Source organism: Geotrypetes seraphini, chromosome 10 (genome assembly GCF_902459505.1).
Source record: "Geotrypetes seraphini chromosome 10, aGeoSer1.1, whole genome shotgun sequence".
Lineage (NCBI taxonomy): Eukaryota > Metazoa > Chordata > Amphibia > Gymnophiona > Dermophiidae > Geotrypetes > Geotrypetes seraphini.
This window is the reverse complement of record NC_047093.1, coordinates 5,605,602-5,632,647: the sequence shown is the minus strand read 5'-3', so window position 1 is coordinate 5,632,647 and position 27,046 is coordinate 5,605,602. Positions and strand designations below refer to the sequence as shown.

The 27,046-nt window shown below is 45.1% G+C and overlaps 1 protein-coding gene across 7 annotated transcripts in view; it reads left to right on the top strand.

The window, feature by feature from the left end:
* Positions 1–26,147, top strand: part of TBC1D16 (TBC1 domain family member 16) — an 80,041-nt gene extending 53,894 nt beyond the window's left edge. For 6 of the 7 annotated variants that reach the window (XM_033960561.1, XM_033960559.1, XM_033960563.1 and 3 more), the window contains 8 exons: positions 997–1,144; positions 16,350–16,517; positions 16,594–16,742; positions 17,168–17,302; positions 17,972–18,158; positions 18,255–18,434; positions 22,432–22,578; positions 22,837–26,147. In XM_033960561.1, coding sequence (XP_033816452.1) covers positions 997–1,144; positions 16,350–16,517; positions 16,594–16,742; positions 17,168–17,302; positions 17,972–18,158; positions 18,255–18,434; positions 22,432–22,578; positions 22,837–23,079 — 1,357 coding nt within the window. In that variant the 3' untranslated portion in view covers positions 23,080–26,147. The remainder of the gene's footprint in view (positions 1–996; positions 1,145–16,349; positions 16,518–16,593; positions 16,743–17,167; positions 17,303–17,971; positions 18,159–18,254; positions 18,435–22,431; positions 22,579–22,836) is intronic. The other variant, XM_033960564.1, reaches the window with a different exon arrangement.
* Positions 26,148–27,046: the final 899 nt, after the last annotated feature.

Here is a 27,046-nt window from a genome sequence, read left to right as displayed (position 1 = left end):
AAGCCTTGCTGTTGTGTTCTGAAGGGTCTGAAGACGTTTAAGATTGTATTAGAAATACCCGTGCAGTGCAAACGAATTACAGTAATCAAGGTGACTGATTTAAGTAGACATGAAGCAAAGTATGAAAGGAAGCAAAATGTACAAAAATTTAAAGGTAACAAGGTTTCCTTAAAAACAACCCCCCCACCCCGTTTTAACTACAGCCAAAACCTGGTCAATTAAAGTTAAACTTGAATCAATAAACACACCCAAATATTGAAATCTTTATACTGGAGTAAGTGTAAGATCAAAATGAAAGGCCTCTAGGTTTGGTTGCTTAAAAACTACAGTTCAATTCATGAGAATCCTCTTTAAAAATGTTCTCGCTTAGCTTCCTAAAGCAGCCATTGAGAAACACAGCCCATGTTGAGGCCAAAGCTTAAATTCATTGCAATGGTATTCAACCCAGTCCTCAGGGACCACCTGGGTTTTCAGGATATCCACAATGAATATGGATGACAGAGACTTTGAAAACTCGACTGGCCAGGTGGTCCCTGAGGACTGGGTTGAATACCACTGGATTAGAGCATTTAACGGACCATTAGTTCAGTCCAACTTCATGGTCGTTTCTGTGAACAGCCATCTATGAGTAGTAAAAATTCTTTGCAGACCATATTGAGTTTTTCTGGGAGTCGATTGAAGATTATGTGATTTGAGTTTACTTTGATAATAATTTTTGCTTTCAGACATCCATATAATTTGGTGATTTCCCCATTTTTTAACACTACCACGCTGTTTAGGTTGTGATTGTCAGAAAAGCCAGCCTTCACAATTATAGATTCAGGAATGATAGCGCTCGAGAAACTAGAAATAGCTGCAGAAGGATTGCGTGGAAGAGGAAGGCTATCTTGTCTTGATTGGATGATGGCTTTCTTCTTCCAGATTGGACTTCCTTCTTTCAGATTTTGACTTCTGTTGCTGCCTCCTGCTGACTACTTACAAGTTTTCTTTTCCCAGTGATGAGGCATGCACCAGTGGCCAGTTAGTTGTCGCCAGTCGAGAAAGTCAATACAAGGTCTTCCATTTCCACCACGGTGGCCTGGATAAATTGTCTGATGTGTTCCACCAGTGGAAGTACTGCAGTGAGACTCATCTTAAAAACCAGGTAAGCAAGCTGTGATGGGCAGAGCCCAAGAAAAGGTGGCAGAAGGGGCAAGGGGTGAATGAACATGTGGATAAAGGTGAGCCAGTCAGTATTATGTGTCTGGATTTTCAAAAGGCATTTGACAAAGTACCTCATGAAAGACTTCTGAGGAAATTGGAAAGCCATGGGCTAGGAGGTAATGTCCCTTTATGGATTGAGAACTGGTTGAAACACAGAAAACAGAGAGCAGGTTTAAATGGCCAATATTTTGAATGGAGAAGGGGTTCTATCACACAATATATGCTGGCAGGATACTGAGAGAACTAAATATATCCATCAATAAATACCTCTCATTCAATAATTTATGTGCAATAACATCTACATAAATTAATGAATGAGAGGTATTTATTGGTGGATAAATAGTGGGGTTCCCCAGGGGACTGTGCTAGGACCGCTGCTTTTTAACATATTTATCAATGATCTAGAGATGGGAATAACTAGTGAGATAATTAAATTTGCTGATGACATAAAGTTGTTAAATCGCAAGGTGATTGTGAAAAATTGCAAGAGGACCTTGTGAGACTGGCGGCCTCTTTTACAAAGCCATGCGGCAACAGCCTCGAAGCTCTTTAAATCTCTATGGGCTTCGGGGCCACTAGCGCGGCTTTGTAAAAGAGGCCTTGGGTGTCAAGATGGCATAGCCTTGCTCCTCCTCTGCATCATGGGATGCAAGTTCTTTTTAGGCCACAAGTGAAGATGAGGTGAGAGCTGAAAACATGGCATGCTGGGCCACCCCAGGGTCTGTGATCAACACTGGTCCTTCAAGACCACTTCTGGATTGAAGTTTTAGAATATTTCTCATGAATATTTAGTATGAATAGATTTGAATATAATTTGACAAAGGAACAAAACCTATGTAATTGGTTTGTACTGTTTTTCTGGCAAACATGAGATATTTGCTGCTCCCGGAGGACCTAAGTAGAACTGATCCGAAACGGGACAATTAATGAGAGAAATAGAGCTGCCGTAGATTCTCAGTTAACCGGCACCCATGGGGATTGGTAGATGGCAGATAAATGTAGTTTCTGGTTGCTTGAGAGTTACTATGAAAAATAGGCCTAATTAATACTACTATATCAACAGAGAAAAAACTATATATCATACAGATTCACAACATAAGGGGTATAATTCAACAAAAGAGAATCCACTAATCAAATGTACTCATATCATTTAATGCAAACAGATATGTAATAAATAAATTTAATGTCATCATATAAAATAAAGACAATAAAGAGAAGAAAGACAAGGAACAGAAGCACTTCATCAAATTTCATAATGTTCCACAACCTAAACAGCTCTATATTCAAACCATCATAAATAGCTAATAGACAAATAAATAGTCACTTAGCTTAAAAAGCAGTCAAGATGAAATTCAGGCTGTGCTTCTAATACTACGCCATGCCATAAACTGTTCCAGACTAACTACCAAACATGTGGTAGGCAAAGCGTTGGTATACTCAGGTATAGTGTGCCAAGTTTACACTTAAATTTCAGCCAGAAATTGATTGTATTTTTATTTAAAGTATTACAGTATTTCTTAGAATTTTTTTCCTGGTTGTTTGAGTTCTACTGTACTTTGCTGTCTTAGTGTTTGATTCTGTCTAAGAACAGGTCACATCGGTTTACTTAATTAAGACATAGAATAAGAAGAGAAGTGCAACATTAAAGGTGATCCCGAGAGCTTGTCTCGATGGGTGGTGATAACACGGGGTGGAGAGGCCCACGTTGTCGCCCCTCGAGACTTGCAGGTGGACATAGCACGGCAAGGTCCTCCAGGAGGAGGGATTGACTAGCACCTTGGAGGAGGCACAGCCGCGAGGGGTGCTGGGGGGAGGTAGAAGAGATGGGACCTTGAAGGACTCAGGGCTTACCTGGGTCCTTGGAGGCGGCTTTTTTGGATGGTCGAGGTGGCTGGTCACTCGGTAGCTTGGGAGGGCGGTTATTCCGAACTACTGGTTGCTGGGGCTCATCCAGGGATGAGTGGTAGGTCAGCTGGAAGCTGTGCCTTCGGATTGGGTGACCCTGGAAAATGGCAAGGGACAGGAGAGTTGTGTGGTAATTTGTAACTATGATAAAGGGGAAATGGCGTTATATGTAGCAAGTGGGGTCCAGATCAGTTACACAGGTATCTTTCAGGGCATCAAAATCCATCCCAAGCAAATGTATCTCCAAAAGGATTTAAATTTCAGGAACGACTATTATCTTTTCAGGCAGCCTCATGGACTAGGGATTTAACTTATATATTTACACTCCCAACTTCATATTAACAATTTCGACGTGCCTTAAAAACGTATCTTTTTAGGGAACACTTTGGAAGTTAGAAACCGGATGTCTAGTCTTTGTGAAGGTATTTGCAGTATACAAGTGAGGTTTATGTTATGTTAAATTCAGCCCAAGGTGAATTTGGCAATTTTGGTCCACAGTGCAGAGGCCAGCCATAAAAAGCTCACTTTCCCTAGCCAGGCTTAATGGATTATTCTCATAAAGAGCCCTGTGCCATCCTGGAAGCCATTGATGTGGGTATTAAGAGGGATGCCACATGGCTTCTGCTGCATTCTGAAGGGTGTGTAGGTGCTTCTTGCCAGAGCTAAAACGCCAGTATAAACACCATGCCATGTTAAATGGAGCTGAGGGGTGAGGTTGGGGGATCAATCCCAGCCAGTGCTGCTCCTTGTGACCCTGGGCAAGTCACTTAATCCTCCATACAAAATAAGCACTTGTCTATATGTAAACAGTTTTGAATGTGTAACTACAAAAAGTCCCATTCCCCCACCCCTTTAAATCCTCCAAATAATCAACGTTTGAAATTGTCTGTGAAAGAAAACTGGAAATCATTCATTACCCCCAAATACAAAGAGGGCAACCTGTGATCCAAAAGCCACTGAGATGGAAGAGTGAGGTCTATTAAGAATTCATTGGGCTTCAAGAAGAGCCTTTCTAATCTGCTGACCACGCTGTTAAATTGGAAAGCAAGGAGTATCTTTGGAGAGCTGTCCTCCTCTCTTGACAGGTAGAAACATGGCCAGCCAAGATAGCCCTGTGTGATCCAGAGCAGGGTTCTTTATCTCAGCTCAGAGCACGTTGTCAATTAATATGAGGAGCTGGCCTCTCCAGGAAGGTAACTACAGCACTTCTTACAGCGGCTTAGCATTAGCAAGAATGCCATCCTACTCTTCCTCTGTCCTCCCCCCATTACTGTTCCTTATTGCAGCAGGGACAGTTCTGCAGTGAGCAAGTATTAATTTTTAAATTAAATGTCAGATAGGAGTTTGTGCTGGGCTTGTGACCACCCATGGCGTGAAATTCATTTGTGCCTTTCCTATTACACAGAGAGCTTTCTTCTCCAGCAGCATGTGGGAGGCAGCAAAATGAATTTAAGATGAAGGTGCATGCTGCTACTCTAATTCAATTTAATTGATGATAATTAATCTTGCTCTTTCTAATGGGTTAGTTTAAGAAGGAGCTGTACCTCTAGTGAGTGGGGAGCTTTGATAGCTAATGAAAGCCCTGTTCTATATCTCTCAGGCTTCTTTCAGCTGGCAACAAATGGGACGGAGGGTGACCTGAGATGGGAGGGACCATCACCTTCCCTCTGACATCGTCAGACAGAACAGATAGGATGAGGCTCATTCACAATTTAAAATATGACTACGGGCAATTTCAGGAGGTTTTTTCCACTCAAAAGTTGGTGCGTCTTATGCAGCGAAGATACAAATTTTTATCACCCCCTGTACTGTTTTAACCACACACACCCCCGTCGTACCTTTTTAAAATGACCCCCGTCATATTTTTTTAAATGCCCTCCTGTCATACGTTTTAAAATGCCCCTTATAGCCTGGTGGTCTAGCGGTGTATTGATCAGAAGAAACAAGCTTTCTACGCTCCTGCCTGGCCCGCACTACGTTCTGAATGGTTGCCGTCAGTTCTCACGAGTCCCGCGAGAACTGACGGCAGCCATACATAATGTGGTTTGGGCCCAGGAAGGAGTGCAGAAAGCTTGCTCCTGCCGGCCAATACACCGCTAAACCACCAGGCTATAAGGGGCATTTTAAAAGGTATGATGGGAGGGCATTTAAAAAAATATGACAGGGGGGCATTTTAAAAGGTACGACGGGGGGGTCATTTTTAAAAGGTACGGGGGTGTTTTATAAAGGTTTTGGGGATTAAAAAAGATACGGGATTTAAAAAAGTACTGGGGGTTGTTTTAAAAAGGTACAGGGGGGATTAAAAAAAGTACTGGGGAGGGGAGTGTTTTATAAAGGTACAGGGGGATTAAAAGAGGTACTGAGGGGTGTAAAAAATTGTTAGTCAGCTGGGACGGATCCTTCTTGTCCTGTCCTACCACTAGACCACCAGAGGAGGAACAGGGTAGGGTGGTGGGACAGGGTATAGTGCCTGGCAGGGAGGGGGGACAGGGTGCAGAGCTTAGCAAGGATTGTGTGTTTGGGTACAGAGCCTGGCAAGGAATGAGGGGGGCTGGGTGCAGAGCCTGGTATATTTTGTTAAATATATTAGTACACCTTTTGGCTCAGAATGTTTGGGGTTTTTTTTCTTGTTTTCCTCCTCTAAATCTAGGGTGCGTCTTATGGTCAGGTGCGTCTTATGGAATGAAAAATACGGTCTATACATTTAAGACGATTCCCTTTTATTAGACTAGAAACATTATTGACTAAAGTGAAACTTATCTCTTGGTCCTTGACGGTCAGTTAGCGCTCTTGTTCAAGCGGCAAATGCAATCGTGAACATGCTTGTGCTTTGAAAAACTCCTAAATCCGGTCGTAAAGTCAGGCCCTCCCCCAGCTCAAGTTTCGCCCATCATCTAATTCTAAATATTATTCAAAAAGCTCTAAATGACATTTATACGTAGGGGGAGGGTAGAAAGTTCCTTTATTGGTCTTATTAATAGATAAGGATACAATATTTATATGATATTTTGAATTAAATTACTTGTGGGAAGAGTGGGTGGGGAGGGAATAAATTTATGTATGTAAAATCATATTTGAATGAATTTCAAGTAATCTGTAAAAGTTTCAAATGATGTAATATTGTGTACTTGATGTAAGATGAAAAATGAACAAAGAATTTGGAAATAAAACCACATTATCATACCTGATCACAGCTGCAAATACCAGACGAGCTGGCAAGACATGGACTAAAGACGAGCTTAGACTTGCTAGCATCAAATATGCTCATCTTTAGTCCATGTCTTGCCAGCTCGTTTGGTATTTGCAGCTGTGATCAGCGTCCTTTTCTGATGAAGAGGGCGAAACTTGAGTTGGGGACGACGACCGACTTTACGACCAGCTTTAGGAGTTTTTCAGAGCACAAGCATGTTCACGATTGCGTTTGCCGCTTGAACAAGAGGGCCAACTGACCGCCAAGGACCAAGAGATAAGTTTCACTTTAGTCGATAATTAAGAGTTAATTTTTAGTATATATTGTGGCGGTCGGGACAGTGAAGGCAATGATGATCCCAGCGGCAACTGTGGTTTGGTTTTTACACTGAATTTAAATGGTTGCGGGTCTGATCACTTCAAGTAGGGTATTCTGTGATCAACGATTGTGTACATTCAGATTTATCAGAGGTGAATATTTAGTTTTCCTAATGTGTTAGGCCAGAACAAAAGTTCAGGCTTTCTTTCTCACCAGATCATTTGAATGTCAAGAGTCCTACATTTCTAGGTTCCCTTTGGGTGTCCTGAAAGTGCTCCCCCATCTATGTGTCGGTGAGTTTCTCCTTCTCGTTTCCCATCCCTGTAAGTCACATAGGATTCCTTTTACAAAGGTGCGCCAGCGTTTTTAGCTCACACACCGGATTAGCGCGCACTACCCGAGAAACTACCGCTTGCTCAAAAGGAGGCGGTAGCGGCTAGCGCGTGCAGCATTTTAGCACGCGCTATTCGCGCTTTAAGGCCCTATCACACTTTTGTAAAAGGAGCCCTTAGGTTTTTATGATAATGTGGTTTGAACTTGAGGAAAAGACTTGTAGCTCCTAAAAACTGATCAAGAATTGTATTGAATTAGTCCAATAAAAAGGTGCTTAAATGTAACCTTTCTTTTAATGAACTAGCACAACTTCAACTTTATCCTGGAGAAATTAGTTCTCGGTAGTGCCCGACTCACAATTCGAATCGGTTCACCAATTCACTTCGGGTGAATCGATTCGAAACGATTTAAATTTTAAAAAAATCGGCTTCCCGATTCAGACCCTCTCCCCTCGCCCCCTAAAGCAGGAGTGGCAGCTCTGCTCTTGCTGGCCGCTGCTGCACCTGTTTTAGAGGGCGAGGAGGGAGGGTCAGTCGGGAAGTGCTGCGTCCGGCTTCCCTCCTGGCCTTCCCGAAGGACTGTCCCCCCAAAAAGACTGCGCACACACCCCAGGAAGGCCTCTGTGTTCCCCCTGGCCTCCCCGAACCATTTACCTTACAGCTTCAGCCGAAGATCGCGGTTACGTAGGGGGAGGATCTCTAGGGGGGTAAATTCAAGGGGGTGGGGTTGTTGGAGTGGGCGGACTTGATGGGCTGTGGCCCTTTTCTGCCGTCATCTTCTATGTTTCTATGTTTACAGCTCTTTGCACTGCAGTGCTTTGAGCTGTTTCCTCTGATGTCAGAGGAGGGGCTGGACCGCAGCAGAGGAAACAGCTCAAAGCACTGCAGTGCAAAGAGCTGTAACCGCGATCTTCAGCTGAAGCTGTAAGGTAAACGGTTTGGGAAGGCCAGGGGAACACGGAGGCCTTCCCAGGGGGGGTGCACAGTCTTACGTGGGGGGGGGCAGTCCTTCATGGGGTGGGACAGGCCTTGGGGGGAACAGGCCTTTAAGGGGGGGGAACAGGCCTTCAAAGGGGTGACATGCAGGCCTGGGGGGGCAGTCCTTCAGGGGGTGGGATAGGCTTGGGGGGGGTGCAGGCCTTCAAGGGGGGAACAGGCCTTTAAGATGGGGGAACAGGCCAGGGGTGGTGGCATAGGCCTTCAGGGAAGATAGGCAGGCCTTCAAGGAGGGGTACAGGCCTTCAGGGGGGGGTCAGACCTTCAGGGGAGGAGGGCCCTGGTGCAAAAGTACACGGAGGAGGGAAGGGGTTTCTAAGAGATGTGCATATGCCAGACTTTGTGGAGAAGAAATAATGGGTCTAAAAATAGAGGAGAGGGAGAGAGATGATGGACAATGGGATTTAGGGAGGGAAGGAACAGGGAGAGAAGTTGGACACAAGGGATGGTGTGGAGGGGGGGATAGATATACTGGAAAGGAGGGTAGTTGGGAAAAGCAAGGGAGAGATGGTGGTCCCTGGAGTGGTGGGGAAGGAGGAAGAAATGCTGTATGAAAGGGTAGTTAAGAAAAGGTGGATCTGTGGATGGAGACGGAAAAAAAGAAAGATGCCAGACCTCCGGAGGAGGAAAGGGAAACAGAAGGGGAGGACAGAAATGGCAGATGGATGGTTAGAATGGAGAAAGAAGAAGACACTGGCAAGCAAGTTATCAGAAGACAACCAGAGCCTGGGACCAACAAGATTTGAATAATGACCAGACAACAAAAGGTAGAAAAACTAATTATATTTTCCATTTTGTAATTACAATATGTCAGATTTGAAACGTGTATCCTGCCAGAGCTGGTGTTAGACCACAAACATGAGCTAGGATTTAACAGAGAGAGGAAAAGTCTTTTTTGTTTGTTTATACCACAGCGCCAGTGTGGTTAGGAGAAGGCAAAGGGGGTGAAGAAGCAGTGTTCCCTCTAAGCGGGCGGGTGTTGTGAGCAAACTTTTTTCACTGTGAGCTAAAAATATCGGGCGCCAGCAAGTTATGAGCCAAATAAATATGTTGTCAAAGTTGCTGATACATGAGGACGAGGTATTCAAAGGAATTTTAGGCCTACACGCTAAATTAAATAACGTTAAATAATATTTTTAAGAACACAGAAATTGTAGGGATGAAATGATATCTTAATAAATGTTTTACAACAAATGTAGTTATGTCTGTTACATCCATATGTGTAAACTGTAAATTAAAAACAGTCCAGAAGACAATACGTTTGATGCTTTCAATTTCTAGACCAGTGTTTTTCAACCTTTTTTGGGCAAAGGCACACTTGTTTCATGAAAAAAATCACGAGGCACACCACCATTAGAAAATGTTAAAAAATTTAACTCTCTGCCTATATTGACTATATATAAAGTAATTCTCTTGAATAGGAATCAAATAAACACAAAGAAAGTATTTTATAATTACTTTATTATGAAATAAAAATTATAAAATACTTTATTCAGTGCGAAACCTGGGCCTGTTTGGCTGAACACAAAGCTGATATTCTGGCTGGAATGGAAGAAAGACACACACGTAGCTCTTCGTCAACAGCTCTCAGTCTCTCTCTGTATTTGTTTTTTATAGCATACAAAAATAGACAAATATACCCTCCATCCTTTTTATTAAACCACAATAGCAGTTTTTAGCGCAGGGAGCTGCGCTGAATGCCCAGCACTGCTCTTGACGCTCATAGGCTCCCTGCGCTAAAAACCACTATTGCGGTTTAGTAAAAGGGGACCATATTGTAAAATATAGACAGCAGATATAAATTCAGAACTGTGCATAGTAAGTGAAGGGAAGTTTTCATCTCTGGGAATTTACCCAGTTAACTATTAAGTTATTTGGGCAAATTCCTTTGAAAACTGTGGTAATACTGCCTCCACTTTGCTAAATTTAAAATAAAATCATTTTTCCTACCTTGTCTGGTGATTTCTGGTTGCACTTTCTTCTTCTGACTGTGCATCCAATCTTTCTTCCCTTCTATCAGCCTGTATGCTTTCTCTCCTCCACACCTCATTCCCTCCCCCAACTTTTTCTTCCTCTCTCCCTGACCTTTCTTTCTTTTTTTCTGTTTCTCTTCTTTCCTTCTGTTTCCCTGCCTGCCCCCTTTCTTTCTTTCTCCCAGCCTCCTGTCCAGCAGTAACTCTCTTCCCTTCCTCCCCTCCCAGCAGCATCTCTCCGTCTCCCTCTCCAGTAGCAGCTGTCCCTTTTTTTTCCTTGCCCAGCAGCTTCCCAGATTCCTTTCCCTCCTCCCCTCCCAGAAGCATCTCTCCGTCTCCTTCTCCCTCTCCAGTAGCAGCTGTCCCTTTTTTTCCTAGCCCAGCAGCTTCCCAGATTCCTTTCCCTCCTCCCCTCCCAGAAGCATCTCTCCTTCTTCTCCTTATCCAGTAGCAGCTGTCCCTTTTTTTCCTGGCCCAGCAGCTTCCCAGATTCCTTTCCCTCCTCCCCTCCCAGAAGCATCTCTCCGTCTCCTTCTCCCTCTCCAGTAGCAGCTGTCCCTTTTTTTCCTAGCCCAGCAGCTTCCCAGATTCCTTTCCCTCCTCCCCTCCCAGAAGCATCTCTCCTTCTTCTCCTTATCCAGTAGCAGCTGTCCCTTTTTTTCCTTGCCCAGCAGCTTCCCAGATTCCTTTCCCTCCTCCCCTCCCAGAAGCATCTCTCCTTCTTCTCCCTCTCCAGTAGCAGCTGTCCTTTTTTTTCCTGGCCCAGCAGCTTCCCAGATTCCTTTCCCTCCTCCCCTCCCAGATGCATCTCTCCTTCTCCTTCTCCCTCTCCAGTAGCAGCTGTCCCTTTTTTTTCCTGGCCCAGCAGCTTCCCAGATTCCTTTCCCTCCTCCCCTCCCAGAAGCATCTCTCCTTCTTCTCCCTCTCCAGTAGCAGCTGTCCTTTTTTTTCCTGGCCCAGCAGCTTCCCAGATTCCTTTCCCTCCTCCCCTCCCAGATGCATCTCTCCTTCTCCCTCTCCAGTAGCAGCTGTCCTTTTTTTTCCTGGCCCAGCAGCTTCCCAGACTCCTTTCCCTCCTCCCCTCCCAGCAACATCTCTCCTTCTCCCTTTCCAGTAGCAGCTGTCCCCTTTTTCCCCTGCCCAGCAGCTTCCCAGACTCTAATAGTGGTTTTCTCCCCTCCCAGCAGCTCTTCTTACTTCCCAGCGCAGCGATTCATGAAGGCAGCCTCGGGTCCTTTGTTGTGTCGCGCCGCCTCTGAGGAAAGAGGAAGTTGCATCATCAGAGGCAGCCGCGACTCAGCAAAAGCCCCGAGGCTGCCTTCGTGAATCGCTGCGCTGGGAAGTAAAGGAGAGCTGCAGAGAGGGGAGAAAGCCACTGTCGGAGGCTCCCCAAGATCTCTCCGGCCCAGCGCACGCTTCCGATGCTGATCTTGCAGAAGTTCAAATGAGTCAATCTTGCCGGTCCTGCGCTGTGACGAGAAACTTGTGCGCTGCGACCTAATATTTTGTGCGCCAGCACACGCCAGCGCAGCTTAGCGGGAACAAACCCACCAGGATGTTTGGAAAAAACACCCAATTGGGCAGGAAAATCGAATCAAACGAAAAATCAATTCAGTAGGCTGAATCGAATCGAAATAAAACAAAACAAATTTTTTTTTTCCTGAATCAGGCAGTACTAGTTCTGGGGATTTATTTTCTTCATGTACCAAATGAGAGAATTTGCAGGTAAGAATCATGAGACGGTGTACAGTATTTCTGTTGTACTGATTGTTTGGTTGTAAAACCGGGAAGGAGAGTCTTAGAATTTTTAGTTTCTCAAACTGTGCCCCAAAGAGATTCCAGAATTTTACTTTCTTTTTAAAAATTCTTTTCAGAAGTATACAACAGAATAAGTGACATGTATATTGCGTATGCAAGAGTCTGTCAATGTTATGAGCGTCTGTGTGTGCAACCACCCAGATAAGCATCATTCTTTGACGTGATTTGTCCTTGAAAACTAACGGCAGGTAATTTTATTTTGATTTTTATGCAGTAGCTATCCTAACTTGAAGCAACAAAGCAATCAAGGCTTTGTTACCGTTTGGATCTTCTTATCTTTGCAAACTTGGCTTTTCAGCTCTGACAGAAATTAAATTAAAAAAAAAAAAAAGAGAATGACTGCAGATGGTGGATGATGGAGGGCTTCCTTGTTGACTATTGAGCCATATTTTGAGTTAATCTGCACTCAAAAACAAGCAGCTCTAAACTAAACTAAAACTTGAATTTATAGACTGGGTCATCTTCATGGACTCGGTTTACAATAAATTAAAAGAATTTTTAAAAAACCCAAAAACAGACTTACAATTTTGAGAACAGCAAAGTTTTTAAGGGCTCCTTTTATGAAACCGCTAGCCGCTACCGCCTCCTCTTGAGCAGGCGATAGTTTTTGGCCAGCGCGGGGGTTAGCGCTTGATGAAACATCGCGCTCGTTAACCCTGCTAGCGCGGCTTGATAAAAGGAGCCCTAAGTTTTTACGAAAGGATTGACGTAAACCAAAATTAGATCAACTATCTTCGTTCATTTCATTGCCTTCTGGATCCTCACTGCAGATTGACTTCTCAAGCAAACTTTTGGGAGTCATTATAGACTCAACACTTTCATTTAATGACCATCTAAAAAAAAATGTGTTTTTAGTCTCCATATGTTGAGAAAAGTGAGATCCTGTTTCCACGAACAACATTTTGCTGTCCTTGTACAATCAATCATTCTTTCAAGGTTGGATTATTGTAATTCGATCTATTTAAGTCTAACCAAGAAAAGACTTCAGCAGATCCAGAATACTGCGGCTAGGTTGATCTTTGCAAAAAGCAAATTCGACCATGTTTCCCCGCTTTTGTTAAAACTTCACTGGCTCCCAGGGTTTACTTGAAATGTGCCTGCCTAACATTTAAGATCTTCCCCCTTTAATTCCTCTATCCTGGAACTCTGTGAGACCTATTACCAGATCGATCCAAAAGCTAGAATTATTTTTCCCCTCGTTAAAAGATGTTACCTATATTGGAAAATTAGGGAAATCTCTTTACTTTAAAATCACTGAGCTTTGGAATAACTTTCCTGTCCAGCTGCGTAGCTTGGGCTCTTTCCAGTTATTTCGAAAACATCTCAAAACTTGCCTATTTTCAAAAATGTAAATTTTGCTTTTCTCTATATAACCATTAATTCTTATTATGTTTTCCTTATTTTAAATTTCTTGTAAACCATGCCAAGCTCTATCTTTATAGAGAAGATGCGGTATATAAGATCAAGGTTTAGTTTAGTTTTAAATGAATAAGATTTCCTTAGTTTACCAATAGAAACAATACCTTTGAGGGATGGAAAAGACAATTTAAGTTTTTGTATAGTCCTGACCGTACCCAATCTTTGAGAATTCCAGGAAAGTGGTACAACAAACAGCATATGCCAAATAGAATCTTAAAAGTTAAAGTGTATCCTGGAAAATATCAGAGTTTAACCAGCAGCGGAGATACATCAACAAATTTACCCTTGCAAAAAATCAACCTAGCCATAGTGTTATGAATTAATTGGAGCCTTCCGTATATACTCAAATATAAACTGGGATTTTTGGGCCAAAAAATTGGCCCAAAAATGGGGGTCCTGGTTTATATTTGGGTCATTCCCCAGTGACCACCAGAAACCCTCCTGGACATCCTGCAGGCCTGCCTTAGGCCGGGACAGGAGGGATCCACAATTACCACCCTCCCTCCTTCCCTCCCTCGCGTACCTGTTTGTTCCCTGGTGGTCCAGCAGGTATCCTCTGCTGAAATCCTCCAGAAGATTGTAAAGGTAAGTAGCCAGTGGCGCACCGGGGCCGGCCCTGCACCGCTCCTTAATAGGCTGCCGCAAGTTCTTGCAGGATTTGCAGTTCTCGCAGCATCCTATCAAGGAGCGGTGCAGGGCTGGCTGGCAGCACAAAAAGCTCACTGCTGCATGCCGGCCTGGGTGCGCCGCTGGCTACTTACCTTTACTATCTTCTGGAGGATTTCAGCGCGGGATACACGCTGGACCACCAGGGAATAAACAGGTACGCGAGGGAGGGTGGTAATAGTTAGTGTCAGCCGGGGCAGGAGATGGGAGGGATCCCTCCTGTCCCGGCCTACCACTAGGTGGTTTAAGTTAAGGGGAATGATTACCAGTAATCTGCTGGCTGGGTTAGAGGGGAGTACGGGACAATCAAGCCATTGTGACATCACTGATGAGGGTAAAGGGAAGGAAGGTGGGACTGTGTTCAGAGCCTGGCAGGGAGGGGGGACAGTATTCAAAGCCTGGCAGGGAAGGGGGCTTGGTTCACAGCCTGGTAGGGAATGGGGCTGAGTGCAGAACCTTGCAGGGGAGGACGTGACGGAGGGGACACTGGGTACAGATCCTGACAGGTCATGAGACTTTAATATTAAGCCCCCGACTTGTATTCAAGTCAACCATTTTTCCTCCTGGGGGGGGGGGAAATGGGGGTCTCAACTTATGTTCGGATCGACTTATATTCGAGTATATACGGGTAGATAGATTGAATTATAAATCTAACCGAGAAAGGACAGAAAAATGCTGCTGATGAAAACAGGACCTGACTCTCTTCAACATGTGAAGGCTGAAGAAACATTTTTTTTTTTTTACTAGAGAATTAATTTGTTCTTTGAATGAGAGGGATGAATCTACGATAGCGCCCAAGATCTTAGAGGAAAGAGAGCTCAGTCTGTAGAGATGCTCCTGCAGGCAAGGAAACAGTGGGAGGAAGATCATCTGGTTTTGGGCCGAGCCATAAGAGTCTAGTTTTGGCTTCATTTAATTTCATTTGAACAGAGATTATGGATTATGTTCACAGAAAGATTTGAATCTCGAGGAGGTTGAAAATATCTGCATAAGTGTATCGGGATTCAAAAACTGATGTTTCAAAGTGGTCATATAAATATTAAAAGGATGGGGAACAACCGCTTCCAAGGAAATGATATTGTACTAACCATGTTAACAATATAATTTATTTTTTTTTTTAATTCAATTTTCTATACCGTTCTACCAGGGGAGCTCAGAACGGTTTATATGCATTTATTCAGGTACTCGAGCAGTTTTCCCTCTCACAATCTATCTATTGTACCTGGGGCAATGGGGGGATTAAGTGACTTGCCCAGGGTCACAAGGAGCAGCATGGGTTTGAACCCACAACCTCAGGGTGCTGAGGCTGTAGCTTTAACCACTGTGCCACACTCTCCCCTTGATCGTAAAAAATTAGAGAACAAGCTTAAAACAGCAAGATCTAAGCCTATCTCTGAAAGCAGGTGAATCGCCCATTTGTGAGTCGCCCAAACCTTTGCAAGCTCTAGGCGACTGATTGATGATCAAGAGGAAGAGGGGAAGGAATGGAAGGGGACTAGGAAGATTTGGGGTGGTGGGAAGAAACTAAATTGATGGACAACATCAAAGGCCGCAGACAAGTCAAATTAGCAATCTACTTTAGTTTTGCCGTTATTACAATTACCCATACTTAGCTTAAAGAATTTTAAATAAACAACTCAAATTTTATTTTGTGTTGGTTTTGCAATTTTATAATTTCAGTGATAATGTGCCATGAAAAACATTTGCTCTGTGTAGTATGCCATAGCTAAAAAAGTTTGAGAGACACTGCTTTAAACCATTTGGAGTTTCTTTCTGAGGCTTGATTTAGAATTCGGAGCCAAGCGCCCTACTGATGCTCATGTGTCGGACATTTGTGTTGCATTTAAGGAAGAAGTTGCCACATCACCTGGCTACTGAAAAGCTCGGTGCTGTGGTGGCATGTTTGGGCAAAGGCTGCAGAGAGGTCATTGGCTTCTTTGTCCTGCAGATGCCGCGTTTCCCTCTTATGTAGCAGAGGTGTGTCCTAGGAGGCCAGAGTAGTATAGATTGTGGGTGGAGGAGATGGGCAGAAGGATCTTTTGTTGGGACCAGTGGTGGCACTGTAAAAGAATGAACTTGGGCTCTGTCCTTTGCTTTGTGTTTCGCTACAAGCAACTCAGAATTTGTTTGGGAAGTGAAAAATGCTTGGGTTTAATAAATAGCAAGCCCTGTCCTTACCCCAGAGTGGTTTTTGCCCCCTTTCACCTGATTCCTCAGCATTGACCAGACCATGACTAAAAGGAGGGGATGGTGAATTAGCAGAAACCCAAGTTTGTGATGGTGTGTGGCTTTCACCTTCCAAATATCAGTTGTGTTCTAATGGGGTGTTATCTGCCTTTTCAATAATAGTAGTCCTTGGAAGGGGGTGCTTTTTTTTGTTTGTTTGGGAGGAGGGGGGATGTAATGACTACAAAGCTTTTAATCCCCTTTGATTGACTTCAACTATTCCTTCTGAGTTAGTAAACAGATTTAACCATAAAAGCCAAAGGGTGCAGGGTACGGATGGTCACTCACCTGATGTTCTCTCAGCAGGTTCTGGATGAGAAGTCTTGCCTGCAGTTCTCCATCAGTCGCCCAAATCTGCCTTCCTCCGAGATGCATCCAGAAGAGAACATGTACAAACGCCTCGATGTCTCTGCCTGGCTAGGTCACCTGAATGAGTGTGGGCAGGTGGAAGAGGAGTACAAGTTGCGGAAGGTGAGCGAGAGCAGCTTTGGATCTTGCCTTTCCTTCTTGTCTCTGTTGTGACCGTTTCTTTCTTCTCTCCATCAAGGCTATTTTCTTTGGGGGGATTGATGTATCGATCCGTGGTGAGGTGTGGCCATTCCTTCTAGGCTTTTACAGCTGCGAATCCTCCTCAGAGGAACGTGAGGCCCTGCGGACGCAGAAGAAGCAGGAGTACTTTCAGATCCAGCAGAAGAGGTGAGGATAAAAACAGAGAAACATGAGGGCAGATAAAGGCCAAGTGGCCCATCCAGTCTGCCCATCCGCAGTAACCATTATCTCTTTCTCTCTCTAAGAGATCCCACGTGCCTATCCCAGACCCTCTTGAATTCACACACAGTCTCTGTCTTCACCACCTCTTCTGAGAGACTGTTCCACACATCTACTACCCTTTCTGTAAAAAAGTATTTTCTTAGATTACTCCTGAGCCTGAGTCTTTGGACTTTCAGTCCAGGAGTCTTTGTTATCCTTGTGCTAAAATCTTACCTGTTATTCACTTGGTTTATCTGTTTTGCATTAAGGCCAGTATTTTCTTGTGTCTCTGAGTTTTGAACACTGGGAAGCTCTGTGGCTTTCTATTAACTGCATCTCACTTCACTTTCTGTGTTCTTTTTTCTGTTCAGACTAACCATGACCCCACAGCAGCACAAACAGTTTTGGCGAACTGTGCAGTGTACGGTGGACAAAGATGTGGTTCGAACAGATCGCAGTAATCAGTTCTTCAGAGGAGCAGACAACCCAAATGTGCAGACAATGCGGTAATGTTTCTTAAAGATGTAGAACGCTATATGTACACACACAGACAGCCAGACTTAACTCCTGTGAGCTGCTCTATCTAATCAGTACTGCAGGATTCAACTTACCCGTTTCTCATGAAAATTAAATGTACATCGAGCAGCAAAAAGGCGAGCTGGTATAGTAACTGGGTCAGGGCCATTAGAATATATTCTAAGGGTGATAATGCCTGAGGTAAAAGGACTGATATTTGATGCATATACAGGCAGTGGCTTAGCGAGAGGGAGTGGTGCCCCTCCCCCCCTGTCCTGCTGCGCATACCCTTTCCCTTCCCCTTACCTCTAACGTTCGCAGCACGGGCAGCAACCCCAACCAGCTGCTCCTGCCAGTGTCGACTCTTCCTCTGACATCACTTCCTAGCTACGGGTCCAGGAAGTGACATTAGAGGAAGAGCCAACGCTGGCGCGAGCAGCAGGTTGGGATTGCTGCTCGCGCCATGAACATTAAAGAGGTATGAGGGAAGGGGGGCAGAGATCCCACCAAGACATTAACCCCCCCCTACTACGTCATTGTATACAGGGCAGCTACTCAGGAAGAAAAATGAGAATGAAAGATGGCCCAAAATGGCCTGGCATGCTGTACGCAACCCTGCCCAGCCCAATCTCGCCATCTCTTTCTTCTCTTCTCTCCAGGAGGATCTTGCTCAATTATGCCATGTACAATCCTACCATTGGCTACTTGCAAGGAATGTCTGATCTGGTCGCCCCTATCCTTGCCGAGGTGCTGGATGAATCGGACACCTTCTGGTGCTTTGTCGGTTTAATGCACAACACCATCTTTGTTAGCTCTCCCCGGGATGAAGACATGGAGAGGCAGCTGGTGAGGCTTCTGCTGTGCCACAAAGCTCTCTGTCCCTCGAGTTCTGGCCTTAGACAGACTTGTGCATTCATTATGGCACTTTCTGCCTTCTTTCAGATGTACCTAAGGGAGCTGCTGCGGCTGATGCATCCCCGGTTTTACCAGCACCTTTTTTCCCTGGGGGACGATGGCCTGCAATTGCTCTTCTGCCATCGGTGGATTCTTCTGTGTTTTAAACGCGAGTTTCCAGATGCTGAAGCTCTGCATATATGGGAGGCCTGCTGGGCTCACTATCAGGTTAGGCCCCTGCTTGGGCTTTTCTCACTTGCATCATTCCTCTTTACAACTTAGCAAGTGCAGAGTACATGGTAAACATGTCCTCATACTCTCTGTCGACTGTTTGCTGCTGCAGGGGGCAAATGATGTATTTGCATTTGAGAATGGAATATATACTGAGCTAAATACGCCCAATGATACAGTGGAAAGTAATCTCACTGTGGAAACTGCAGATATCTTGAACCATATTTGAGGAGGCTGGTTTTCTCAGGGAGTATAACTTGAAGATTACCCTTCTCCACTCATATTACAGGGGTAATAACATTTAAATAGAGGAGAGCATAAAATAGGCTAGGCTGGGTCTGTTGAGCTCAACCTCATGTCCCCTGTAGCAGGCCACTCAGGTTGCTAGGAAGAAGCCGCTAATAGAGCCTTATGGAGTGGTCCATTGACTGACTCCGTACACAGGCCTCCTCCCACGAAGAGTCGAGTTTCAGGTAGACAGCATGATTCATGAGCTTCCTTCATCTGCTGGAACAGCAGGACTCCATTAAGCTAACACCTAACATTTCTGTGGGTGCTGTGACTTGTGGTTTCTGCTGTTAGAACTTCCTTTCCCTGATGGACAGTTCGGTAAAGTGCACCAGAACTTGGGCATGAAGCGCGAATTTCTATAACAGGATCTGGATGCCCAGATTCTGTTCCAGAATGCCAGCATAAGTCATCAACATTTCCTGTGCAAACAGCATATGATTCCTTATGAATGGGGTATGTACCCCAACTTGCGAGTTGGTTTGTAGAATGCATCAATCATTTTTCTCAGCTCTACCTTCTTGTCTCCCCGGGCAAAGCCCTCTCTTCAGTCTTCAGAAAGTGAGTTGAGAAGATATCTTTTCCTCTGCCTGCACTAGATTTGTTATTTTCAGGTATTAATCAAATGTTTTCAAGGCTTCCCTGTGCTAAGAGGTTCCCAGTAGTCCTGGCACAGCTCTGCCTGAGAGAAGGGTCAATCGTTGGGATCTGAAGTCAGGAGGACCACACTTTTAAAAGAGCACCTGCCTGGCTGGCCTGCTCTAACACTTGGAGCTCCAGAATAGGTTCCCTGGGAGTGGTGCTCGCTTGAGCGCAGGCTGATTAGATCCCCATGATTGGCTGCACCCCTCCTCGAAGAATCGTGTGGGAGCAAGAGGGGGGATCGAGGGTTTCAGGTTCTGGAACCTGAATAAAAGACAGCTCGAAGAGACAAGCCCCAGGAGCCACCCTTGCGTGCCTTCTCCATGTCCAGCTGATCCAGGCACGGCACAGAACGTGGCAGTTCTGTGAGTACAGTTCATTACTGTCGATGGGAAAATCGGGGTGGGTCAGAAATCGGCAACACCTAAGGTTTTCTGGGGTTATATCCCAAGGGTCCCCCACGTCTAAAATCCTATTTTCAGCATTTTTGAACTTTCACTTTTGCTCCCACAAGCCATTATTTTAGTGCCAAAATGCTGCTGCCATGGCAGCCATCTTGAATTTCACGATTTTGTTTTAACCCTTTATTTGGTACTGTTGCTCAGAAGCAACATGTGTCTTCTATGGCTCTTATGGGAGATCTGCATTTCCAAATACCTGTTACTTTGCACTTCTGCCCTCATTCAACATCAAGTTACATAAAACAGCCATTTCACCATCTGTCAATTAAAGGGTTAAAAGCCACTATCTGCCTCCAAACCACCTCAGTTTTGTTTTAAATCAATTGTAATGGACTCCTTAGGTGGTTTTACCCCTATATCATGCTAAGTTTGCACTGGATGGGCAACTGAGGAGCATCCATGTACTGCGTGCGAAGGGGGATGGGACCCTCTGCGAGTCATGAGTCACAAAAAGCACGAGAGCTGGGTCTCAAACACTGTTAGAACCCCTAAACTGCAACTATGTGTCATCGGCAAAGTGCTGTTGTGTGGAAGCGCCTGATCCTGAAAGGAAGTGAATTTTGGACTGACAAAGATCCTTGGAAGATCCAGGTCCTCCTATTGGTTTTAAAAGTATTTCCCTGTAACTTCATCAAGTGTTCCCTAGTTTTTGTCATTTTTGACGGAGTGAAAAATCGATCCACTTGTACCCGTTCTACTCCACTCAGGATTTTGTAGACTTCAATCCTATCTCCCCTCAGCCGTCTCTTTTCCAAGCTGAAGAGCCCTAACCTCATTCAAGAGGAGTTCCATCCCCTTTACCATCTTGGTTGCTTTTCTTTGAACCTTTTCTAGCACCGCGATATCTTTCTTGAGATGAGGAGACCAAAATTGAACTCAATACAAGGGGGAGAAGTCTAAGGCCCTGATTGGCTCAGTCGAGTGTTTGCCGTATCGCTGCTGGTTTTTTGGGGGGGAGTTGTATTGGCAGGAGGGCATGGGCATCCCTCCTGCCAGTTTTCTTTCACGGAGGTAGGGAGGATGAGCATAGCAGGAGGAAGTGGGCATTCCTCCTGCCGTTTTCGCTGGCATGGGGGGGAGCAATGGCAAAAGGAAATGGCCATCCCTGCCGTTTTTCGTTAGTACAGGGGGGGCCTCTTTCTGGTGCTGTGTTTATTGGTTCACCGGGGAGAGTCGTCATCAGCGGGGAGTTGCTTTTTTTTTCTTTTTTTTCTAATGGGGCAGATATTGTGCATGTATAACAAGCACAGCATCTGTGCCCATTCAAAAAAAAAGGTTAGACAGGTAAGTGACTGGTCTTGACCAGTCACGTTTTTTGGATCGTTAAAAACAATCACTTTTTTTGGTGCATTAGGAAGCCATGTTAGAGCATTGATCGCTCTACTAGTTTACATGGCATTTTAATATTAATTAGCTTATTTGCATGGTCGGATCGAGGAATGAGCGATCGTGCAGAAAACCAGGCGATGAGCCGTTTTATGCCTCGGATCGGCAAATGCAATCGTTGCTAAAGCTATTAAAACAGGTTTAGCGACCATCGCTGGCTTTCGTGCATCTGGCCCTAGGTTCTTACTTCAATAATCCTCTTTCCTATAGAACAGCATATGATTCCTTATGCTCCGCCCTATACAGTCTGGGTTGGATTTCCAGCGGTTTGGCTCGTGGCAGCCAAAAGAGAAGAAAATTACTGTAAGGCAGTGGGTTAGATTTCCGCTGCACGCTGCTTTCACAGAGCTATACAAGTGTTGGTGCTGATTGCACACAGGTAGGTGGTGAGTTGCTTCCACCTTTAGTTTTGCAATTGCAGTGTTTGTTTACTCTTTTGTTATCATGTCTTCTTTTAAGGGGTTATCGCTTGCTTTGGTTCGGACTGAAGAGAGAGAGCACGTCCCAGAGAAACTAGGAGGCGGAGCTGAGAAGAATGATTGATGCCTTCTACAGTCTAACTCGCTAGTTGGGGCACACAACCCATCCGTAAGGAATCGTATGCTGTTCCTCAGGAAAGAGGATTATTGAGGTAAGAATCGAATCCTTCCTTAGGTGCGCCCATTTGCACCATGCCTCTGCCCCCACCCCCTTATAAATGCCCTCATGCATTTGCATGCTAAAACTGTAGATTACCGTGCAGCGCAAATGGCACGTGGATTTAGGACTCGCATTCTAGAATGAAGCGGTTTGTATCGAGCAGCGTTGGATAATGAACCAAAGCAAAAAGAGTGAGTAAGGCGATTATGTTTTACTGCATGAACATCATGCATTTCTTGACTACTTTTAGGCAGTTAACACTCCATCCCTCAGATCAGAACAGATTGAGCAAAAGATGTGGTGGAGAAGACTGGGGAAGGGATCAGGATGGTAGGAAAAGAGAAGGTAAGAACTGGTGAAAGGTGATTGGTTTTTTCCCAAGTCTGACCAACCTTTTGCTATTTGTTGAGTCCTGCGAATGCTCCCAGCAGACACAGCCCTGGATTTCCCGTTTAGTACAGAGAGACACTGTATACTTTTGCGTTAGCAATAGTGAAAGTGAAACAGCGTAAGCTATTCCTCCCTTTCTTAATCACCGCTGTGCTCATAACATTCTGCCATAAATCTTTTCTCTCTAGACAGACTATTTCCATCTTTTCATCTGTGTGGCCATCATTTGCATTTATGGGGACGATGTCATCGAACAGCAGCTGCCCACTGACCAGATGTTGTTGCATTTTAGTAACCTGGCCATGCATATGAATGGGGAGCTGGTCCTGCGGAAGGTAAGAGTCTGTTCCGAACCAAGCCTCGTGTGTCTGTCTGGGCGGAGTCCTGTACCACCTGTGCCCCGTGCTCTCCTCGTTTGTCTGAGCTGGTGTTCCTGGTGTTTGCACCACACTGAACCTCTGTTTTGATATGGGGACTGAACTCTGGGCTACCTTCCCTTCCTCTGTCCTCAGACACAATATGCACCGATATTTGAGCTGTCTTCATTTCCTTCTAGTGAGCGCTGATATGCAGTATGTTCCCTTTTCCTGTAGGCCAGGAGCTTGCTGTATCAGTTCCGTCTGTTATCCAGGATCCCCTGCAGCCTACATGATCTCTGTAAGCTGTGTAGCACTGGAATGTGGGACAGTGGTTACATCCCTGCCGTGGAGTGTTCAGGTTACCATCCCGAACATGAGAGCTGCCCGTACGGAGGAACTGTGGAAACTCTGTCCCCCAAACCTGGTGAAGGAAAGCGGGCCCTGAAGACACAAGATGTCTTTACCTTCAGGAAATAGTGGGACAAGAAGTCACCTGGCAACATTACAGAAGCCATGAGGAAAAGGCGGCAAATGAAGTTACACTACAATGTGACATTCTGATAGACAAAAGGGCTTCCCCACACCTGAACTGAAAGCTGGGCTTGTGTGGGTCACTAAGACAAAGGAAAGTGGCAGAGGACACTAACTGCAGAAAGAGAGCTGGGAGCCCTCTGGCAGCATTGGGCAACATATGCTGAATTTGCCACATACACAAATGACTCTGACAAAGGGCTGGTGCAGGAAAAATTCCTATTGCCAAAAGGGCAACATGAGCCCTCCATGGCAGAGAGACTTCACTTCTGCAAACATTGGAGAGCTGCAGTTCGCCAGCACAGACCTTTGTTATGAAGACTTCAATTGCATTTTTCTGAACTCGAACCTTTAGCTGCTGCGTGAGCTACACTAGAAGGCACAAGAAAGAGTTGGAAAGATTTTCTTAGATGTACTTTAGAGAACGACATGGGGACAAATTTTCCCTGTCCCCGCAAGAACTCATTTTCCCAACCTGTCCCCATTCCTGTAAGCTCTGTCCTCATCTGCACAAGCCTCAAATGCTTTAAAATCTTGAGTGTTTGAGGCTTCTGCGGTTAAGGCAGGGACAGCACAAAACTCGTGGGGACAGGACGGGGACAAATTTGTGCCTATGTCATTCTCTAACGTGCATCTCTTTACTTTAAGGTATGCTAGCATGGTTCTGCTCCATACTTCTAGAACCCTTACCAGGACCCAGCAGCATGAGTGAGCATAAGCACTGGTTGTGATTCAGGGGGAGGGGAGGATGCGGTTTGTGTCTGCAGGGAAACCCACGGTCACAGGTTGTGCTGTCTAGGAGGCCAGACACAGCCAGCCAATCATAGAGAGGCCCTAGCTAAGATGCAAAGACCAGCACTGGGGTTGCACCAGTGACGCTACCGCTGCCCTCGGGGCCAGCATTACAGTTCAGTCACTCTCGTTTCCGCGAGGGCAGGCGTGGATATAAAGGCCTCCCTCTTGTTAGGTAGCATTCGGGTGTGGTCTTTATGGGATGACATCTTGGAAGCTTCAGTTCTCACCTATTCCCCTTAAAGCAGGGGCAGCCTGGAGGCATGAAAGAGTAGCTCTGACACTGAGAAAAGATGGAGCCCACATGCAGGGAGACCTACGATCCAGTTGCACAATGTTTGTGTAAATTCACTGCACAACTCTCTGCTCTGGTCATTAGCCGTGTAATGCTTCTGGAGCACTTAGGGAGAGGTGCTTGGCCTCCTCCGCATTTGGCCTTTCAGAATCCCAGGCGCGGGTTTCCTATCTCTAATTTACAGTATTATGAATGCAGAAGTCCCAGTGCCAGGGTTTATTAAGTCCCAAGAGTTCACATAGGTAACCCTGCACTGCTGCTAGACAGACCAGAGCAGCACTGATGTTATAATTTTACTTCTTCTATGGGATCTTATTGAGAGCATCTTGCAAAGTGGTGGAGTAGGCTAATGCTTAGGGAAATGGGCCTGGGAGTCCCCCTGACACTCCAAGTCACTTAATCCTCTATTGCGACAGGTAAAAAAATGACTGTAACTTGCCTTCAGCTTCTAAAACAAGGCTGAGCTAAATCCAAATGCAGACGGATAGGGAAAAGATTAGTACAGCCACCATCCCATCTGCGTTCTGAAAATGATCAACGCATGTCAAACGACAGACCCTATGGGTGGTGCAGAGCAGTGTCCAAGTATAGAGTCAGGTGATAGGAAATGTTTCCAGATGCCATAAGACAATCATGGGTGGCAGATTTAGGTCCTGCATGGCATGCATTCCTGCCCCTCCTTTTGGCAGGAGGTTGTCAGCTGCTGTTTGGAAGGTGATATTGAAAGAAATGACCCGTCATACTATATTAATTCAGGTAATTAGCGAATCACCTTTTCCACGTTACTTTGTCCTAAATTTGAATTTTAATGAATTAGGTGATGTAGGAGTGCTTTCAGCCTGTAATGAGAAGGATTAAATTGGCCAGGTTGAAGCCCAAAGGTGTTAGGGGGCAGGTCAGGGCAGTGCCCTAGCCACGCTCTGTGTCACCGTTGGGCTCCCTCTTTCCCAGCAGCAGGCCTGGCTGTTGGAAAGGAAGGGGTTATTTGGTCAGTATTTTACATCTTCGCTTTTACTGCTTTCCCAATGTTTTAGTTCCGAGGTGGGGGGAGGTACTGTCTCCTTTAGTAAACCAAGAAAAAAGTGACTTGCCCAAGATCACAAGCAGCGTCAGTGGTTGAAGCAGGATTTGAACCTGTAGCTCTTAATAGGGCTTGTGGTGAACAGAACGACAGTCTGGTCTCTGCTCCATGATATCTCGCAAGAGGGAGCTAACCGAGTCTTTAAAAGCAATAAGGTTCTGTGCAGCCTCTCAGTTGTGGTCCGACGCAGAGTAGGATATGCCCCTACTCTGTTTGTAAGCCTGTCGGGAACCTTTTATACTCCTCATGTGCCTGATATCAGCTGTGACGCTTCAGGAGAACTTTGCCCTGTTGTACTTCCTTGGCAGTCCAGAATCACACTTTACAGCGTCCCAGGTGAAGCCTTATACCCCAAAATGTGAACAGGCTTGTACTGAATAAACAGCATTTGCTTCTCTCTTCCTTCTCTTTTTCTGGTTTTGCTCTTTGGGTCACTGCACAGTCCCGTGTACTGCTTCTGGCTTCACGGGCTGTTTTTTGGAGCACTGTTTTCTCTCTTTAATTCAGAAAATATTCTAGGTCCAAGTCTTCACTTGGAAAGGTTTGGAACTGATGGAGGCAAGAGAGCGGAAAACTGTGCCTTTGAAAAGCTCAGAGAAGCCCTGCCACACTCTGCCCAGGTCAGGGGCACCTAGACAACGGAGGTCCAAGGCCGCTGTTGTGGTCTAGAGCCCAGGGGTCCGCTTTGTTTTCACACAAATATGTAAACTTTAGCTTTACTTAAGGATATTTGTTACAGAAATGTCCTGAAGGGCAGGGGCATTCTGCTTTGAAATATGGAATCTGTTTCCAGTTTAAAGCTGTAAACAAACCTGACCTGGAATGTATTAAAAGACGGGAAAGAAAGAAGTAAACTTTGAAATGATATTTTGGAAGTGTGCCAGAGAGCGCATGGTATGGGTGTTGCACTGGTCGAAGGAAGGAGAGAAAAGCTGATCTCTTATTCCGATTGTGGTGTTTGACGTATTTTGTGTGTGTGTGTGTGTGTGAATTTTGTAAACAATACAGCACGTTACCGTCTATAAATGGAATGGATGGATTCAGACTGACGGGAGGACCTGTGAGTAGACAGACATGGGAATCCTCTTCAGACTGAGAAAAGAGGAGGAGATGGGGACCATAGCGCCCCTCCAAAGCCTTAACTGAACCTCTAAATGCAATTTTTAACCCATACACTTGTCTTTACAGTAGATAGATTCCCATCTGACTCACTTTGAGTAGCTGAACCTCAAATCTTGCTTTCTGATGTGGTTGAGCTGCACAGTCACACCAGTGGTGGATGAATCTCTGCCTGTTCTTGGCCCTTCTGTCTGATTAAACCCAGTTTGCATTGTCTGAGCTCTGGTGCGATTATTCTTCTTAGTCCTCACTGCAACGGGTTACCACTTTCAAAACTCGAGCAGCAAGTCTATACGCTTGACATCATGAGAAGGAAGAACAGGTAGTGATGTAGGAGCTGGGCTTGCTTATCTATGAAGAAATTGCTTTTAGCAGATAACGTGTCTGCTCTGGGTTTGAAAGCAACATATTGCAAGTTAAAAACCAAGAATGCAATTGCAGTCTTAGCCAGGGCAGACAAGCTGCAAGAGTCGTCTTCACTTCCTCACTCTGGCAGGTGAGAAGAGAGACTTCAGCCTGGCTAGGGAAGACACAGTTCATTGCAAAGACTTTGATCAAGTGGCTGGAGATTTTGGTTGAAGCCACAAAATGTGGGGTTGAGTTTTGTATTTTCATAGCTGTAATTC